The 13,754-nt window shown below is 38.6% G+C and overlaps 1 protein-coding gene across 1 annotated transcript in view; it reads left to right on the top strand.

Annotated features, from left to right (window-relative positions):
* The window catches only part of plxnc1 (plexin C1), a 41,417-nt gene that overhangs the window by 8,151 nt on the left and 19,512 nt on the right, over positions 1–13,754 (top strand). Inside the window, exons 3-22 of the mRNA XM_077709287.1 lie at positions 43–1,194; positions 2,003–2,125; positions 3,564–3,698; positions 3,764–3,864; positions 3,932–4,037; positions 4,731–4,899; positions 4,973–5,075; positions 5,147–5,222; positions 6,194–6,235; positions 6,309–6,442; positions 6,524–6,703; positions 7,656–7,764; positions 7,833–8,012; positions 8,578–8,745; positions 9,181–9,483; positions 12,406–12,572; positions 12,637–12,835; positions 12,914–13,060; positions 13,146–13,314; positions 13,391–13,491. Of these exons, the coding sequence (XP_077565413.1) occupies positions 169–1,194; positions 2,003–2,125; positions 3,564–3,698; positions 3,764–3,864; positions 3,932–4,037; positions 4,731–4,899; positions 4,973–5,075; positions 5,147–5,222; positions 6,194–6,235; positions 6,309–6,442; positions 6,524–6,703; positions 7,656–7,764; positions 7,833–8,012; positions 8,578–8,745; positions 9,181–9,483; positions 12,406–12,572; positions 12,637–12,835; positions 12,914–13,060; positions 13,146–13,314; positions 13,391–13,491 (3,738 nt within the window). The 5' untranslated portion in view covers positions 43–168. The remainder of the gene's footprint in view (positions 1–42; positions 1,195–2,002; positions 2,126–3,563; positions 3,699–3,763; positions 3,865–3,931; positions 4,038–4,730; positions 4,900–4,972; positions 5,076–5,146; positions 5,223–6,193; positions 6,236–6,308; positions 6,443–6,523; positions 6,704–7,655; positions 7,765–7,832; positions 8,013–8,577; positions 8,746–9,180; positions 9,484–12,405; positions 12,573–12,636; positions 12,836–12,913; positions 13,061–13,145; positions 13,315–13,390; positions 13,492–13,754) is intronic.

Here is a 13,754-nt window from a genome sequence, read left to right as displayed (position 1 = left end):
CTCCCTCTCCTTTGTTTTGAATCTTTTCTCCCTTTTTTCAAGGCCTCGGAGCGTCTCCCACCGACCCGCCCCCTCCCACTTGAAGCACTTCTCCTTTGCGGTGTTGCGTTCTCTCGACATCAACCCGCCACATCACTCTGAGAGAGCCATGCGAGCCACCACGAGAGGATGTTCCCTTTCCTTCTATCCACGCCGTTCATTTGTCTTCTCTGGCCAAACATTCAAGCCAGAAACTTCACCACAGACGGCGAAATCCGCCATCTGGTCTCCACTCCCGACGCACTTTACCTATCCACAGAAGACAAGTTATACCAACTGAAACCAGACTTGACTTTAGTCCGTCAACTTCACCAAAAAGGCGTCCTCACAGGCAAATGCGATACATCGTTATTTTCCAAAGTATCCGATGGAGATCCATCCAACACTACCTTGAGCGTCAACGTTTTATTACCCTTCCCGGAGAATGGAACCCTCATCAGCTGCGGCGTAACGGAAAATGGATTCGGCTATTGCGAGCTTTTAGCCTTGGATGACATTACCAATGTGGTTTATAGCGAGCACGTTTTGGTTGGACCTTACGAGCCTTACGGAGCTTCAGTGGCTTTCCTCGTGAGTTTCCTACCGCCTGGAACCGCCCCCCAACCTGACTTCTTCTACATTTTGACGGCAACCCAACAACGCAAGGATGAAAAGTCTCGTAACTTGTGCGCCCACCCGGGCGCCGTCTACCTCCACAATACCAGTAATAGACACAAAGGCGGGATTTTCTCATTCGCCGCATATGATAAAAACACACACTTTGAAAGCATGGTGGATGTGGACTTCATGGATGGATTCCAGATTCAGTCTACGGTCTATCTACTGGCTAACGCGTTTCGAACGCCGCCAGACGTCGATGCCGTTCGGCTTTTGTGGCTATGGGCGCAAGCCAGTAAAGTGGAGACCATGAAAACGTTACGAGGGGCTTCTTTCGACGTCCCAGGGATGAAGGGGAGTAGGTTGGTGGCTTCTTCGGTGGTCTGGCCTGGACTTTCTTCTGCCGTTGTGCTGTGGGCTGGGGTCTTCAACCACCCTGGCAGTCCCAGGGCTACCAGGCTGTTCCTGTTCGATGTCACTCCACCATCGGATAGAGTGGGATCGTACAGAGACAGGGATTTCTGCACCGTCGTCCCTTGTGGTGGCCAACATGACAAGGTGAGTGGGGGCTTGGATGTTTTGTTGCAGGACGTTTGGTGGCTGGTTAAATGGTGACAGAGAGTTTAGTGTTGGAGCCAGCTCTCAAGATTATATTTATGAGAGAGAGTTTAATGTGTAAGATAGTTTAATATCTGAGAGTTTAATTTCTAAGATAGTTTAATGTCTAAGATAGTTTACTATCCAAGAGAGTTTAATATCCAAGAGAGAGAGTTTAATATCCAAGAGAGAGAGTTTAATATCCAAGAGAGAGAGTTCAATATCCAAGGGAGTTCAATATCCAAGAGAGTTTAATATCCAAGAGAGTTTAATATTTAAGAGAGTGTTTAATATCTAAGAGAGAGATTTTAACATCTAAGAGAGAGAGTTTAATATCTAAGAGAGAGAGTTAGATATCTAAGAAAGTTCAATATCTAAGAGAGAGAGTTTAATATCTAAGAGAATTTAACATCTGAGAGAGTTTAACATCTAAGAGAGAAAGTTTAATATCTAAGAGAGAGAGAGAGAGAGAGAGAGAGAGAGAGAGAGAGAGAGAGAGAGATTAACATCTAAGAGAGAGTTTAACATCTAAGAGAGAGAGTTTAATATCTAAGAGAGAGAGTTTAATATCCAAGAGAGAGAGTTTAACATCTACGAAAAAGAGTTTAATATCTAAGAGAGAGAGTTCAATATCCAAGAGAGAGAGTTTAATATCTAAGTACTGTTTAATATTTAAGTACATTTGACCTGCGACCAAACGTCCGGTCACGGGTGAGTGGGTCACCTCAACCGGACCCTCGATGTGCTTTCACGATGTTGTGCTTGGTAGACTCCAGAGTTGAAGCCCCTCAAGTTGCTCCTGGAAAAGACCTCCATGACGTCTGTACTAGCCACCACACAAGGGAGATGGATGGTGTTCTTTGTCGGGACCGGAGACGGACAACTCATTAAGGTGGGTTGAAAATGTTGCTAACGGGCTGAAGCAGAGGTATTTCACAACGTTTCCGCCAAGTCGTTTATGGCTCGCTTTGTGCTTTGGTGTAGTCGAAAGAGGAAGTGGCAATTGGAAAGAACCGGAACAAATGTTTGCACGGTGGGGGTGACGTTTCAAACGTTCAGACGTCTGCTGGTGATATAAAACCAACGTAAGCCAACAGTGATATTAAAAATGTATTTTTTTATTCGATAGATATTCCAATAGCTGAGTCATTATCTATTGATATTGTTCAACCAAAAATTGTCCAAAATCTTAACTATAAATACTAACCCATTTTATTGAATGAATATTTGGAACCAGCTCTCAAAATTATATTCATGAGAGAGAGTTTAATATCTAAGAGAGATAGTTTAATATCTAAGAGAGAGAGTTTAATATCTAAGAGAATTTAATATCTAAGAGAGAGAGTTTAATATCTAAGAGAATTTAATATCTAAGAGAGAGAATTTAATATCTAAGAGAGAGAGTTTAATATCTAAGAGAATTTAATATCTAAAAAAGAGGGTTTAATATCTAAGAGAATTTAATATCTAAGAGAGAGAGTTTAATATCTAAGAGAATTTAATATCTAAAAAAGAGGGTTTAATATCTAAGAGAATTTAATATCTAAGAGAGAGAGTTTAATATCTAAGAGAATTTAATATCTAAGAGTTTAATATATAGGAGAGAGAGTTTAAAATCTAAGAGAGAGTTTAATATCTAAGCGAGAGTTTAATTTCTAAGAGAGAGAGTTTAATATCTAAGAGAGTTTAATATATAAAAGAGAGAGTTTAATATCTATGTGAGAGAGAATTTAATATCTAAGAGAGAGAGTTTAATATCTAAGAGAGAGAGTTTAATTTCTAAGAGAGAGTTTAATATCTAAGAGTCTAATATATAAGAGTATAATATATAAGAGAAAGAGTTTAATATCTAAGAGAGTTCAATTTCTAAGAGAGAGTTTAATATCTAAGAGTTTAATATTTAAGAGAGAGAGTTTAATATCTAAGAGTTTAAGATAAGAGTTTAATATATAAGAGATAGAGTTTAATATCTAAGAGAGAGAATTTAATATTTAAGAGAGAGTAGTCAACTACTTCATTAATAAACGATCAAAATAATCACAACCAAGTCGTTTAAAGTCTGAAAGTTAAAGTTCTTGTCAAAAACTCCCTTTTTGCACAGTTGCTTCATAACAAGTAAGGAAGTGAAGCAGGAAGTGCGCCCTACCAGCACTTTAACAGTCCATTTTCATACACTTTTTCTGCCATTCCGAGTCACAATCTGCCTGAAATGCAACGTCGCTTGACCTCAACCACAAAAACAGCCACACTTCCTGAACGTTGTTCCACGTTTGATTCCCACTCAGCCATTTGTAACCTCAAAAACTAAAGTGTCATCTTTTTTTTTACAGCTTAGCGTGGATAAAAAGTATCAGGCTGCTTGTCCCGCCATACTTTACCGCGCCGACGGTGACCGCAAAGTCTTTCCCGGGATGCGACTGGACCAAGTGGACGGTAGACATGTTTACGCGGCATTTGGCAACCAGGTGAACGCCAGTCTTCCAATCATATCGCTCTTTCAGACCCGTCATGGTCCAATTCCGCCACACAGGTCCACCGCGTACCCACGTCCCAATGCGGTAGGCGCCAAACTTTAGAAGAATGCTGGTCGGCGCAGGATCCCGCTTGCGTTTGGTGCCAGGCGAGGAAAAGGTTGGACTTTTCGCCGTTTTGACGTCCATGTTTTCTAAATTAAAGGGTTATTTTTCTTCTATTTCAGGTGCACGTTGAAGGACGAATGCCAAAACTCTGACTGGTTGTCCTTTCCGGATGATTACCGGAAAAAGATGATTTCCTATACGGTCGAAGAGAAAAGTTCGGGACAGGTACTAACACAGGGGTTGACTTAAAAAATTTGACAGATGGGTCGGGTCAGCAGAAGATATGATACAGATAAAAAAGTGCATCCGTTAACAGTACATATGAAACTTAAATGGAAAGAAAGGACTAAAGTATTAACATACTCATCACTCAAGTAAAAAGTATAAGGTACAAAGTCATGTAAAAAAGGAATGTATTAAGAAATGTTAAAATGTCTTTTAAAATAGATAGATAGATAAAAATTTGACAGATGGGCCGGGTCAGCATAAGATAGGATACAGATAAAAAAGTGCATCTGTTAACAGTACATATGAAACATAAAGAGAAAAAATGGACTCAAGTATTAACATACTCATCACTCATCATTCAAGTAAAAAGTATATAGTACTACAAAGTTAAGTAAAAAGGAATGTATTAACAAATATTAAAATGTCATTTAAAAAAACGATAGAGGGGCTGTAAAATACGAAAAACAAATAAGAGTGGACAGAGCTACTCCCACTGGCTTCCGCTTGACGGCGCCATCTTGGGGAAAAATATATTATTTGGACAACTACGGCGGGCCGGATTAAAAATCCTAATGTGGCCCGCGGGCCATAGTTTGCCCATGTCTGTACTATCATCATGAAAAGGAAATTGAATGCTTTTATTGTTATTATACTTACTATACTATCTTGTTGAACTCTTTCCTCCTATAGGTCCACTTGGTGGTGGTCTTGCATGTTGCCGTTTATCTGAAGGCGGGCGACAGATTTGCCTGTCAATTCTCCGCCAGCGCCGGCCAGGTTTGCGCTTGGGACGGCCCGAGTCCAACCTTCCCAAATTGCACCTGCGTCCTCTCAAACGTCACCATGCTTCCGAAAACAGGTCGGTCAAAAGGTCGTTTTGAGTCAAAAAGCTGTAGTTTTTAACTGCCGCTTGTTGTTATGAAATGTGACAGGCCTGAATGTGGTGGTGAAATTTCACTTGGGCTCCATGCTTTTTGACGGAAAAGTACGGCTGAAGACGTGCTCGGACATCACGGGTTCGAAGACGGACGCTTTGTGAGTTTTTTTGAGATTGATGGTGAGATGATGGCGCTGTTTTTTTTGGCTAAAATGGGTTTTGTCTTCAGGTGCCGGAGTTGTTTGGATGTTGGTTGTAGCTGGAGACAAAACGCTTGTTCCTGGGTTACGGAAGCAGGAATAGATGTGAGTATTTTATATACTTTCATAATTTTTTTGGGGGGGCGGGGGGCTGAAACTTGGCTAATAATAAATATTTTTTTATGATTTCAAAACGGGAACAAATCTGTTTGTATTTCAACATGTTTTGTTGAGTAGTCATGACTTCCCGTGTTGTAATTCTTGCGTATTTCCACTTTTGCATTAATCCCATAATTTGGACGTCAAATCTCCTACTTTTGCTGGTATATATATGCTGGAGCCAGCTAAGTCCGGACAAAAAACTGGCTCTACTGTCGCGCTTTTCACGTTTAGCATCTTAAAACACACTGTCAAATGGTGACAGAGAGTTTACTGTTGAAACCAGCTTTCAAAAATATATTCATGAGAGAGTTTAATATCTAAGAGAGAGTTTAATATCATAGTACTGTTTAATATCTAAGTACTGTTTAATATCTAAGTACTGTTTAATATCTAAGTACTCTTCAATATCCAAGTACTGTTCAATATCTAAGTACTGTTCAATATCTAAGTACTGTTCAATATCTCAGTAAAGTTTAATATCTCAGTACTGTTTAATATCTAAGTACTGTTGAAACCAGCTCTCAAAACTATATTCATGAGAGAGAGTTTAATATCTAAGTACTGTTTAATATCTAAGTACTATACTAGTAGATATTTAACTGTCTCATGAATATAATTTTGAGAGCTGGTTTCAAAAGTACTTGGATATCAAACAGTACTTGTATATCAAACAGTACTTGGATATTAAACAGTACTTAAATTTTAACTCTCTCTCTTAGATATTAAACTCTTAGATATTAAATTCTCTCATGAATATAATTTTAAGAGCTGGTTTCAACAGTACTTGGATATTAAACAGTACTTGGATATTAAACAGTACTTGGATATTAAACAGTACTTGGATATTAAACAGTACTTGACTTTTTCAGTCCCTGAATGTCCAATCCATTTCTAAATTCTGTGTCTCCTAACAGGACCAGATTTGCCAAACGATACCGTCCCAAATCAACATGACTGTAAGTCTCATTGATTCCTGCCCACTGTCACCAGGAAAGGGAATTACTTGTAACCATCTTTCCTCCCACTCAGAAGCCTGAGATCTCCTCCATCACCCCCGCTCTCGTGTCTTTCCACGGACACAATTCCGCCATGATGTCCGGCGACAATCTCGGTCACGTGACCACAGTGAGAATCCAGACTGACACGGACTGTATGCCACAGGAGTGAGTGTTGCAAAATTTCCTTATTATTATTATTATTATTTTTAAAAGACATGATAAAAATTGGAACACTCATTTTCTCAGGTCTCCTGTTTTGAGCAACAATGGAACGCACCTGATTTTCCACATTCCCGCCATTCGGGGTAAAGGGACGGCGCGGGTGTGCGTTGTCCTCCCCGATGGCGGTTGCTACGGCAACAGCGTGGTGACCTACACGTCAGCTCCATCTTGCTTTTCTATCACGCCGAGAACTTCTTGGAGCAGGTCAGTTTTAATCAATGTTTTAATCTGCTCTTTTTTTTTAGCACTTTCTGGCTGTTTTGTTAGCATCTGGAACTCGAAATTATTAAGTACCGTATTTTCACGACTATAAGGCGCACCCACGATGAATGACATTTTTTTCCATATATAAGGCGCACTGTATTATAAGGTGCGCTGTCTATTTTGGAGAAAATTTAAGACTTTTAAGTGTGCCTTATAGTGGTGAAAATACGGTAATTGCTTTTGACTTCCAGGTATGAAACACTCACTACTTTACAGTCACCTCTAGAGCCAGCCATTGTTGATGTTTTGGATTTTTTTTGTATAAAATCTTGCAGTGGGGGAGGAGCTATATGATGGAAGATGTTGTAAACTAAGATGGCATCAGCGTATTTAACAGTATTGTTTCAGTACAGGCGTTTGTGTATTTTTTAATATCCGACAATGGTGTTTTTTCCTTTTCTGTTTTTTTCCATATATAAGGCGCATTGTATTATAAGGCGCACTGTCTATTTTGGAGAAAATTTAAGACTTTTAAGTGCGCCTTATAGTCGTAAAAATATGGTAATCGTTAATCGTTTTTTGCGGAAAAAAGCCTTACTGTATTATATTGTTTATCATGAATAAAAGCCTTACTATACTATGTCATTTTTTGCTAAAAAAAAAAAAAAGCCTTACTATACTATACTTGTAAGGCTTTTTTTTCATTAAAAAGCTAGCCTGGCAAGTCATCCGTTTGTCAAAAGCGTGTTGTTTCACCATCACACGACTTCCTCTTTATCTTCTGTGGTCGGAAAATCCAACAGATCATTTTTTTGTCACGGCAACCATCGGGTGACTTTTTGGGCCGTTTCTATGGTTTGATTTGAGCACGATTGTGACGTTCTTTCAACTATATCTGTCTGCAAAATGATTGTTGTAGTTCCGAGTATTAACAAGTTTTTTCACCGCACAGCGGACAAAGAAATCTCACCTTGGTCGGCTCCAACCTCGAAATCGTTGACGCCATCTTGCACAGCCACAACTTACAAGAAGTCAACGTTCCCACCAGCAAACACTCGCACGTGAGCGCAAGAGCATCCAAATCTTATACATGTTGCAGATTTGTGACGTGGGTGTGTTTTGGTTGCAGAATCTGACCTACAATACGCCTGCGGTTAAAAACTCTGGGAAGGGTTTCATAAGTGTGCTGTCTCTGAAAGTATCCAATGAAACGCTGACTTGCTCACAGGCGGTTATCTACTATCCAGAACCTAAATTCACCAGTTTTACCTCCACAAGGACTGGCCAGGTTGTTCGTGTCACCATACAAGTAAGGTCCTTTTTTTTTCACAAAATCGACATAGTATAGGAAGGCTTTTTATGGCCAAAAACGACATAGTATAGTTAGGCTTTTTTCGTAAAAAAAACGACATAGTATAGTAAGGCTTTTAATGGTAAAAAAGGACATAGTATAGTAAGGCTTTTTTTTCGTAAAAAAATGACATTGTATAGTAAGGCTTTTTTCGTAAAAAAACGACATAGTATAGTAAGGCTTTTTATTGGCAAAAAACGACATTGTATAGTAAGGCTTTTTAATGGCAAAAATCACAGTATAGTAAGGCTTTTTTTTCGTAAAAAAACGACAGTATAGTAAGGCTTTTTTTCGTAAAAAAACGACATAGTATAGTAAGGCTTTTTTTTCGTAAAAAAACGACATAGTATAGTAAAGCTTTTTATTGGCAAAAAACAACAATGTATAGTAAGGCTTTTTTTGGGCAAAAAACGACATAGTATAGTAAGGCTTTTTATTGGCAAAAACAACATAGTATAGTAAGGCAATGTGTCCATTTTTTGTGTCATCGAAATAACCTGACCTGTCACTTCTTATATTGTAGAAAACAGTAGACAACCTGGACATGAGCATTAAGGACGTCTCGGCTTTGGGTGTCTACGGTGGAAAAGATTACCCTTGTGTTATGGAGTCCAAAGAATCCAGCAACCAAACGGATTTTTTCATCTGCGAAATTCACAACGTTCCTGACATCAAATTTCGCCAGCTTAAGGTTGACATAGAGACGCTAGAACAGGGGTGTCAAACTCCCTTTGGTCTGCGGTCCGAATACAGCTCCTTATTAGTGACTAATACTAATAATTAGTGCAAAAAATGAGTAAATTATCAAAATATTTATTAACAGAAATTTCCTTTTACATTATGAACAATATATTATGAACAAGAGAATAACATAAGAACATAAGTAAATGTCAATTCATGTTGTCTGCACCTATTAAAACACTGCGCCTGCTAGCTGATAATACAAGAACTACAAATTTTAAAGAAAATTCATATTTTTTTATACAATGCAGCTTTCTTCCCCGGGGGGACCAAACCACCAGACGGGCCGGATTCGGCCCGCGGGCCATATGTTTGACACCCCTGCCCTAGACATTCACGTCCGCTTAATATTAAACGTCTTGTTTTTTTTCTTTGTTTTTTGCAGGTTTTTTATGGAGATAAAACAATCCTGCTGGAGAATACCACGCCTATTCTGACTCTGATGTTTTTGGTCCTTTTGCTCATTCCCATCATTCTCATGGCGGTGATGATGGTTTATCGACGTCAGCAAAAACAGCTGACGGTGAAGATGAATAAGCAAGTGGAAAACCTGGAACTGGACATCAGGAATGATATTAGACAAGGTTTTGTGGATATGCAGACGGAAAAAGTGGATCTTTTGGAGAATGTCAGCACCATTTCGTTCCTGGACTACAAACACTTTGCTTCCAGAATCTTCTTCCCTGAGGTAAACCAAAGCTAAATGACCATAAAACATGAAGTTAATGCAAGTCGAATACATTTTTCGACGGTATTATCTGGCTTAGGCTTTTTATTGGCAAAAAAACGACATAGTATAGTAAGGCTTTTTATCGCCAAAAACGACATAGTATAGTAAGGCTTTTTTTTGCAAAAAAACGACATAGTATAGTAAGGCTTTTTTTTGCAAAAAAACGACATAGTATAGTAAGGCCTTTTTATGGCCAAAAACGACATAGTATAGTAAGGCCTTTTTATGGCCAAAAACGACATAGTATAGTAAGGCTTTTTATCGCATAAAAACGACATAGTATAGTAAGGCCTTTTTATGGCCAAAAACGACATAGTATAGTAAGGCCTTTTTATCGCCAAAAACGACATAGTGTAGTAAGGCCTTTTTATTGCCAAAAACAACATAGTATAGTAAGGCCTCTTTATCGCCAAAAACGACGTAGTATAGTAAGGCTTTTTATGGCCAAAAACGACATAGTATAGTAAGGCCTTTTTATGGCGAAAAACTACATAGTATAGTAAGGCTTTTTATCGCCAAAAACGACATAGTATAGTAAGGCTTTTTATGGCCAAAAACGACATAGTATAGTAAGGCCTTTTTATCGCAAAAAACGACATAGTATAGTAAGGCTTTTTATCGCAAAAAAACGACATAGTATAGTAAGGCTTTTTTTCTTTAAAAAACGACATAGTATAGTAAGGCTTTTTATCGCCAAAAACGACATAGTATAGTAAGCCTTTTTATCGCCAAAAACGACACAGTATAGTAAGGCCTTTTTATGGCCAAAAACGACATAGTATAGTAAGGCCTTTTTATCGCCAAAAACGACATAGTATAGTAAGGCTTTTTATCGCCAAAAACGACATAGTATAGTAAGGCTTTTTTATCACCAAAAACGACATAGTATAGTAAGGCCTTTTTATGGCCAAAAACGACATAGTATAGTAAGGCCTTTTTATCGCCAAAAACGACATAGTATAGTTATGTTTTTTATCGCCAAAAAATGACATAGTATAGTAAGGCTTTTTAATGGCAAAAAAGGACATAGTATAGTAAGGCTTTTTATCGCCAAAAAGGACATAGTATAGTAAGGCCTTTTTATCGCCAAAAACGACATAGTATAGTAAGGCCTTTTTATGGCCAAAAACGACATATTATAGTAAGGCTTTTTATCGCCAAAAACGACATAGTATAGTAAGGCTTTTTTATCACCAAAAACGACATAGTATAGTAAGGCCTTTTTATGGCCAAAAACGACATAGTATAGTAAGGCCTTTTAATGGCAAAAAAGGACATAGTATAGTAAGGCTTTTTATCGCCAAAAAGGACATAGTATAGTAAGGCCTTTTTATCGCCAAAAACAACATAGTATAGTAAGGCTTTTTTCATTAAAAAAATGACATAGTATAGTAAGGCTTTTTTTCATAAAAAAATAACATAGTATAGTAAAGCTTTTTATTGGCAAAAAAAAACGACATAGTATCGTAAGGCTTTTTATCACCAAAAACGACTTAGTATAGTAAGGCTTTTTATCACCAAAAACGACATAGTATAGTAAGCCTTTTTATCGCCAAAAACGACATAGTATAGTAAGGCCTTTTTATCGCCAAAAACGACATAGTATAGTAAGGCCTTTTTATCGCCAAAAACGACATAGTATAGTAAGCCTTTTTATCGCCAAAAACGACATAGTATAGTAAGGCCTTTTTATCGCCAAAAACGACATAGTATAGTAAGGCTTTTTATCGCCAAAAACGACATAGTATAGTAAGGCCTTTTTATCGCCAAAAACGACATAGTATAGTAAGTCCTTTTTATCGCCAAAAACGACTTAGTATAGTAAGGCTTTTTATCACCAAAAACAACATAGTATAGTAAGGCTTTTTATGTCCAAAAACGACATAGTATAGTAAGGCCTTTTTATCGCCAAAAACGACATAGTATAGTAAGGCTTTTTATCGCCAAAAACGACATAGTATAGTAAGGCCTTTTTATCGCCAAAAACGACATAGTATAGTAAGTCCTTTTTATCGCCAAAAACGACTTAGTATAGTAAGGCTTTTTATCACCAAAAACGACATAGTATAGTAAGCCTTTTTATCGCCAAAAACGACATAGTATAGTAAGGCCTTTTTATCGCCAAAAACGACATAGTATAGTAAGCCTTTTTATCGCCAAAAACGACATAGTATAGTAAGGCCTTTTTATCGCCAAAAACGACATAGTATAGTAAGGCTTTTTATCGCCAAAAACGACATAGTATAGTAAGGCCTTTTTATCGCCAAAAACGACATAGTATAGTAAGTCCTTTTTATCGCCAAAAACGACATAGTATAGTAAGCCTTTTTATCGCCAAAAACGACATAGTATAGTAAGGCCTTTTTATCGCCAAAAACGACATAGTATAGTAAGGCCTTTTTATCGCCAAAAACGACATAGTATAGTAAGGCCTTTTTATGGCCAAAAACGACATAGTATAGTAAGGCCTTTTTATCGCCAAAAACGACATAGTATAGTAAGGCCTTTTTATCGCCAAAAACGACATAGTATAGTAAGGCTTTTTATCGCCAAAAAATGACATAGTATAGTAAGGCTTTTTAATGGCAAAAAAGGACATAGTATAGTAAGGCTTTTTATCGCCAAAAAGGACATAGTATAGTAAGGCCTTTTTATCGCCAAAAACAACAAAGTATAGTAAGGCTCTTTTCATAAAAAAAATGACAGTATAGTAAGGCTTTTTTTCATAAAAAAATAACATAGTATAGTAAAGCTTTTTATTGGCAAAAAAAAACGACATAGTATCGTAAGGCTTTTAATGGCAAAAAACGACACAGTATAGTGAGGCTTAAAGTTACAGTCAAATAACTTTTTTGATGGTTTTACCTGACTTTTCATCAGAATGAAGCTTTGATGGCCTCATGCGTAGCCAACGCGACTCACCACGAGGTCAAAGTTCAACCGGACGAATATTGCCAGGCTTTGTCGGAGCTTATCCGCGACCCGCGTTTTCTTACCTGTGTGGTTCACACGGTAGAAGCGCAGAAAAGTTTCACCATTAAAGACAAGTAAGTGGATCCTTCCGCCATTGTCGTCGGATTGATTTTTTTCATCTGTCATCTTCATTTCCAGATGCGCTCTGGCATCCCATCTAACCGTGGCGCTCCACGGTAACTTGTCATACCTTACCAACGTAATGGAAATGCTGTTAAAGGACTTAATGCAGAAAAACAACAACGCTCAGCCCAAAATGTTGCTCCGGCGCACTGAGTCGGTGGTGGAGAAACTTCTGACAAACTGGATGTCCGTCTGTCTTTACGGCTTTTTGAAGGTTTGTCTGTTTTTTTGATGCGTTTCTTGCGATTCCGCCAGTTGTTGAGTTTGGTTCTCACACATTTTCTGCGTGCAGGAGAATGTGGGACAGCATTTGTTCTTGTTGCTGAGCGCCCTCACGCAGCAAATCGAGCGAGGGCCGGTGGACCGCGTCACGGAAAAAGCGCTCTATACGCTCAGTGAGGATTGGTTGCTGTGGCAGGCGCCGGATTTCACGTCTCTGGTACCGAGTGTATTGCAGTACTTATCCTTCAGTTCCAAAGTTTTAATCTCATGTAAACTCACTCTGATTTATGATGTGCGGGTAGAGGCTGAAGGCGTTGTTTGCCGTGGGTGGTGATGGAGAGGTTAGCGAACCCCTGGAGGTGGTCGCCCTCACTTGCGACACGGTGGAGCAGTTGAAGGAGAAAATTCTCAACACCTTCAAGGCCAAGTTCGGATTCACTTACAACAGCCCGCAAACGTGTGTTTGTATCGGTGAGTAAACACACCCACCTACCGTCGTCCCGGTCGTCTTACCGTGCGTGAAATGTTACGGTTCATGTCTTCGTAGAGTTTGAAAGGGACGGAAACTTTGTTGCTCTTGAAGAAGTCGACGGGAGCTCTGAAGTTGTGGGAGAAGTGACCATGCTTAACACACTTGAGCATTATAAGGTGAGAATCTTAGTCAGGGGTAGGGAACCTATGGCTACAATATAATCAGGCTTTTTATTGGGAAAAAACAACATAGTATAGTAAGGCTTTTTTCATTAAAAAAATGACAGTACAGTAAGGCTTTTTATTGGCAAAAACGACATAGTATAGTAAGGCCTTTTTATCGCCAAAAACGACATAGTATAGTAAGGCCTTTTTATGGCCAAAAACGACACAGTATAGTAAGGCTTTTTATGTCCAAAAACGACATAGTATAGTAAGGC

This window comes from Stigmatopora nigra, chromosome 23 (genome assembly GCF_051989575.1).
Source record: "Stigmatopora nigra isolate UIUO_SnigA chromosome 23, RoL_Snig_1.1, whole genome shotgun sequence".
NCBI lineage: Eukaryota > Metazoa > Chordata > Actinopteri > Syngnathiformes > Syngnathidae > Stigmatopora > Stigmatopora nigra.
The sequence above is the reverse complement of the archived record's forward strand: the minus strand, read 5'-3'. Positions and strand labels throughout refer to the sequence as shown.